The sequence below is a fragment of the Triticum dicoccoides genome, chromosome 7B (assembly GCF_002162155.2).
Source record: "Triticum dicoccoides isolate Atlit2015 ecotype Zavitan chromosome 7B, WEW_v2.0, whole genome shotgun sequence".
Taxonomy (NCBI): domain Eukaryota; kingdom Viridiplantae; phylum Streptophyta; class Magnoliopsida; order Poales; family Poaceae; genus Triticum; species Triticum dicoccoides.
In genome coordinates this window covers 701,762,663-701,768,888 of record NC_041393.1, presented here as the reverse complement: position 1 = coordinate 701,768,888, position 6,226 = coordinate 701,762,663, and the positions used below count along the sequence as shown (strand labels likewise).

General features: G+C 44.6%; 1 protein-coding gene across 4 annotated transcripts in view; it reads left to right on the top strand.

The window, feature by feature from the left end:
• Window positions 1–5,805: 5,805 nt before the first annotated feature.
• LOC119341476 overlaps window positions 5,806–6,226 on the top strand; it is a 4,076-nt gene continuing 3,655 nt past the window's right edge. For all 4 annotated transcript variants that reach the window (XM_037613351.1, XM_037613350.1, XM_037613349.1 and 1 more), the window contains exon 1: window positions 5,806–6,014. In XM_037613351.1, coding sequence (XP_037469248.1) covers window positions 6,002–6,014 — 13 coding nt within the window. In that variant the 5' untranslated portion in view covers window positions 5,806–6,001. The remainder of the gene's footprint in view (window positions 6,015–6,226) is intronic.

The window sequence follows — 6,226 nt, the reverse complement described above, 5'->3', positions numbered from 1 at the left end:
CGCCTTCGCACATCGGTGACGCTAGCACAACACCGATCGCAACATCGGCGGCTGCTCCGCCGCAACACTGGTGGCCTCCCGCAGCATCACTGCAACACAGATGAATCCCGGAACACTGCCCATAACACCCAATTGGAAACCACTAGTGCTCCTCGCAGCATGGCAGACGCCGGCCGAGGTCATGGTAGCATCACTGGTTCCCATGTTTGCAGGGGTGTGGCACCCAAGGTGGCAAACTTGCAGTAGCACTGCTGCCGCAACATGTTGTAGCTACACCATTCTCGCAGAAGCGCACATCAATGTCCCTGCAACACCGTTGATGGCCCTTTAAGCACTGTTGTTCAGGCAGCAGCAGCATTTATGAGAGAGCTGCACTCGAGATTGCAACACCGGCGTTGACCTTGCAGCCGAGGATTGTGCATCAACAATTGTGTTTCTCCTAGCCAGCCATGGTGACAACATCGTGGGGCGAGTGCAGGCCAAGCTTGCTGCATCAGTGCCCAAATGGGTGGCTATAGGTGCGTCTTTGACCGCAGCATCAACGTCTCCTCGCCGGCCATGGCGAGATCACCGTCTTTTCCCAACCCTTGGTGAATCTTATAGAAGGCAGGAGAAAACCATCAGATGGACACAAGACAACATAAATGGGCATGGGATGGGAGGGCCAGTGGCGGAGACAGGGGGACCAGCAGGGGCCCTGACCCCCCTAACAATATGGATGTAGTGCTAATTTGTTCATGAACAGTGAAAAAATCAGTGATTATCTGCTATTAAAAGTCTATTTTTCATTAGCTTGGCCCTCCCCAACCTGTTTTAACAGCCTTCGGCCCCACTGATACAAATTTCCTGGCTCCGCCACTGGGGAGGGCGACTATTGGAACAACAAATGGTGGGACGCCCGTGGAGCTTTGGCATCGATGTTTCGGGAGTTTTCTCTATGGCCGAGAGGTAGGAGATGGAGAGGGGTAGGAGATGAAGAGGGATACCGTTTGGGATGGGCGGGTGAAGAAACAAGTGCCTCTCGCGTCTCCTGTAACCGCAAGAGAGATATGTAAGAAAGGGACTGGCGATGAGTGGGCCCCGTGGCGACGCGACGGATTTCTTCAAGAAATTAGCAGGATGTAAAAATTAGCCTGTATTTTAAGATGGTTCTGGCACCCTTATCCCCCTAGGGCTATATGTTGCATGTACCGCTCGTAATAGGAATCGCCTACGGGTGACATCTAGCAAGCCGGCTCGGTAGCAAGATTGGTTCGCTATGTGTTGTAGGTTTGTTCAGGTCCGGCTTTCTATAGTTTTTTTATCCTTCGGTTTTATTTGTTTTTCACCGGTTTCGTTTGGTTTCCCCCCTTCATTTTGGTTTAGTTTTCTTCGTTTTCTCATTGGTTTTTGAGTTTTTTCTTTATATTTTTGTTATAATTTTTCTTCCATATTTTTCTTTGTTTTCTTTTTTTGCCTGCTTTTATACGTTTTCCTTTTAAAACACATGTCCAATTTTTTGTTAGTACAAAATGTACATTTAGAGCACACGTCAAACAGTTTTTAGGATACATGTTGGACATTATTTAAATACACGATGCCCATTATTTAAATACTTTTTCGAATAAAGGGTAACATTTTTCCAAACACACTCTGTACATATTTTTAGTGGCAATCAATATTTTTCTAAACTACATAAACATTTTCTTTGCATTGTATAAACATTTTTTTAATTTCAGGGACATTGTTTGGAAAGGCGTGATTATTTTTGTAAAATTCCACGAACATTTTTTAATCCAAATTTTCATTGTACCTACGCGATATACATTGTATATAACATGTTTTTGAATGTCACGACATTTTACTGGAACATGGGAATACTTCCGTAAATGTCACGTACAATTTTTTAAATGCTAATCTTTTTTACGTTACACTAATATTTTTCATTGTATACAAGTTTATTAAAACTTTTGCATGCATTTTTTTGAAACACAGGAACAATGTTTTGTTGGCACGATTTTGTTTTTGAAAGTTATGAATATTACAACAAAACTGCACTGACAAACTTTTAATACTAGGTTAACATTTTTGAAACTTCTGATTTAAAATTTCTTCAATAAATTTATTTTTTCTTGAACTATATGTATTTAGGTTAAATAAAAGTGAGAAAGAGAAGGAGAAATATGAGTGACATCAGTATGATGTCAGCCAAGCGAGCCCATCCTAGTACTGGGCCAGCGCACCAACGCGCCCTAAAGACGAGGCAGCGGTGTGCATCACAGCAAGCGGCTCATAGCCACGCCCAATCAACTCAACAAGGATTAAATCATTAAACCATGTACTCCCTCTGTAAATTAATATAAAAGCGTTTAGTACTTGACAATTTGTCGAGTGGGAATGCAAATTATTTTTTCTGTAGATTTCTCCCTTTTTTTTTCTGTTTTTCTGTTTTCTTGTTTCCTTTTTTAGTGTTTTGTTTTCCATTTTCCTTATTACGATTTTGCTTTTCGTCCATTTTTTAACCTATTCAAAATTCACTAATATTATTAAATCCATGAACAATTTTGAATACATGATTTTTTTAATATTATTAAGTATGGTAAACACGTAACCATCTTAAAATTGGGTCACATTTCCTGAAATTTATGAGAATTTTATATATTTTTAAAATTTTAAATTACATGAGTATTGTAAGAAAATCTAGATTTTTTAGGTCCGTGCACATAGTTTTATATCGTGAAAATTTTAAAAATACACGTTTTATTTTTAAGAATAAAGAAAACTAAAGAAAAAAATAGCTGAAAGACCAGAGGTATTGCTCGCTAACATGCACCGTGCAAAAGACTGTGCCAACCCATGAGGAGCGGCCTTTTGCGCTTGCCCACCAATTCGACACACACAACATCAAATACAAAATCACTAGGTAGGGGTTATCATTTGCAAAGATCACCCTCACCTTCTTACGCGTTGAAAAGTGACGTACTACACGTGCGCCACTTGTTGCTACTCCCTCCATTTCACAATGTAGTGCACCCGCGCTTCCCGAGATTCAAGCTTGACCGTAAATTTAACTACCGAGACCGACTGCGGCGGGGGCAAAAATTATACCACTGAATTCGTATTTTCAATATGAATTCAGTGATATAATTTTTTCCCCACCGTAATCGGTCTTGTTAGTTAAATTTGCGGTCAAATTTAGATCTCGGTAAGCGCGGGCGCACTACATTATGGAACGGAGGGAGTACCTCTTAGTTTTTTTTGTATATTTTTATAAAAAAAATATCTTTTGAACCGTGTGTCCAAATCCCGAATCTATTGGATTTCTCGCGTCGAGATCTTTGAAATTACATCCCATGTTAATAAGCTTTCATGAACTATTTTTCAAAAAGAACGGGAAAACAGAGATAGAGAAAGCATCAAAATGCAAAAAATTAAAAAGAGAAAAAAATAATGATGAAATAAAACAGAGCCAGAAGCATGGTTTCTTTTCACTTTGTTTTCCTTTTTTGAGAAGCACATCACTGTCTCGGAAACAAATCTATGGCTTTGTGCTTCTCTTGTTTTTCCCTTTTTTGAGAAGCACCGCAGAAGCAAATCTGTGTCTCCACAATAAACAAATCTGTGATTCTTGGGGAAGAACCATTTTTTTCGCCAAAGCAAATTTGTGCCTTCACGACAACCTCGAGGCCCCTGGCTTGTAATATAAAGCTTGTATTATTTTAATTTGTGTCTAGAGTTGTGTTGTGATATCTTCTAGTCCCTGATCTTGATCGTACACCTTTGCGTGTATGATTAGTATACGGTCAAATCGGAGGCGTCACAACCTTCATGCAAGGCCATGATGGTATGGACAACACGTTCGCGCAAGGCCAAAATGGCATGAACGACATGTTTCCGCAAGGCCACCAGTTCCCGAACAACTACGAAGAAGAAGAGGAAGAAGAAGAAGAAGAAGAAGAAGAAGAAGAAGAAGACGAAGAAGAAGAAGGGGACATCGAGGGAGGGCCTTTGTTTGCCAACGAGCTCACAAATAAAACCAATGCACAAAGGAAGAAGCGACAAAGCATTCGGAAGTTCATGTAGCAAAATTCCGCCCTCAAGAAGAATGGAGGGCCGCAAGCCATTGAGGTCCATGTCAAGGAAGAGAAGAGGCCGCGGGGAAATACCAATTCCAAGGAGGAGAAGCGTGATGCGGCGGCATTTTCCTTGCAAGAAACATTGCAAAGCACGATGGCCCAAAATGAGACAAGAGAGGAGAAGCATTGACAAGATAGAGAGGAGCAAATGAAGGCATACATCGAGGTACAAAGGAGGAAGTTCGAGATGGAGGTGGAGGTGGAAACGAAGAAGCTCGAGATGGAGGCGAAAATGCAAGTGAAGAAGCTAGAGATGGAGGCGGACATGCACGCAAAGAAACTCGAGATAGAGGCGACCAAAGCCAATAATAAAGCAATAGAAGTAGCGCTCACTTGCATGATGAAGGAGGTTGAGATCATGATGGTGGACTTGAGAATGGTGTCTCCAAGAAAGAGGCCCTGGTTCGAGAAGATGCAAAAGGAGATGCTCAAGCTTGATGATTGATCTATGGCGGGAGTGCCATCTTTTTTGTATGCTAGCAAGACCAAAGCTGAGATGTATGGCGTGGTTGAGCTATCCCTTTTTTGTGTGCTGGCAACTGTGCCGGTCGGTGGCATGTGCCAGCATGAAATGTGCTTTTTTTTGGAGGCTGGCATTATGTCAGCTGGTCGCATGGCCACTGACATGAACTGTCGATGCTGGCATGGCCTCTCAAAGAAAGCCAAGACCAAAGCAAAAGAAGGGGAGCTCGCTTGCATGATGAAGGATGTTGATATCATGACGATGGACTTGAGCATGGTGTCTACGAGAAAAGATGCCTTGGTTTGAGAAGATGCAAAAGGACATGCTCAAGCTTGATGATTGATCTATGGCTAGGAGCGCCATCTTTTTTGTATGCTGCCAAGTGTGCCGGCATGACCAAGACCAAGATATATGGCGTTATAGAACTACCCCTTTTTTGTGTGCTGGCAACCGTGCCGGTCGGTGATATTTGCCAGCATGAATTGTGCTTTGTTTTTTGGAGGCCGGCATGTATGTCGGCTGGTCGGATGGCCGCATGAACTGTCAACGCTGGCATGGCCGTGGCCACTGACCTTTCTTATTATCAATTTGTTTTTGTACGTGGATAGAAAATGTATCCGCAGGTTGGTCGCACCGGTCGAACACTGTGGACAACAAGCGCCCGACCGACAAAAAAAAAAGAAACAGACAAATCGTGCATCTTCATCCGCACGTTGGAGTTGCCCTGACGAAGCAATAAAAAATTGCGTGTCTAATACATCCTCAATGCGTCTCAGGACTTCTCCAATCCGGAGCCACACGGTCACCTCGCACCTACCAGCAGGTCCCGGAGGGAGTAGCCTCTACCCTCCAACCGCGATTGTGTCGCACTGGGAGAAGCCTGCTCACTAGGAGAGCGGCGTTTTGGAGCTCGAGCTCAGCTGCTCCCATTATCTCGCCCGTCTGTTCCAGTCTTGGGATTCGCAGAAAGCCAGCTGGCACGGTGGTTGCCAGCAGCGATAAAAGGGAGATACGATGGAATGCGGTAGCGAACAGTGGGTACGAGCGCGTGGAGGCCTGACGGCAGGTGCCCCGCCTCTGTCAGGGTCGTGGCCCAGGATGGTGTCTATCCGACCGGGCCATGGCCCAGAATGTTTGCTTTACGCCAGGGCCATGGATCAGATGTCGCTGTATGAGCCGCCTACCGGTTGGCAAGTCGGGCACAACGTGCACGTGCGTTCGGAAAAAAAAAATCGCACAGTTCTCCTTCCAGTTGCATCGTTCCTCTTCTGGAGACCGCGGCTGGCGGCCGTCCTCAACGAGCTGGGTTAGGCGAAAAAAAGGGTGGACAGCCGAGTTCAGGCTGGGTGAGTTCGTGGGCGCGCCGGTGCTTCGCCGCCGGCCTGCGTGCTGATGGACGTGGAGGGCATGGAGTTTCTTCTTGATGTTGTCGACAGGTTAGTCAATCTGCTACTCCCCCCGAACCATGGCATTGGATTTGTGCTTTGCGTGAGCTGCGTAGATAAGTTTGAATGGGGATTAGCCCTAGTGCAAAATAGGAACTGATGCCGGCGATTCGCTTCCAATTTCCTAGGTTCCCCGTTCGGGAAGAGTTTGCTGATAACCTAGAACAGCCAGATCCGGTCCCCCTACTGTACCTGCTGCAGAA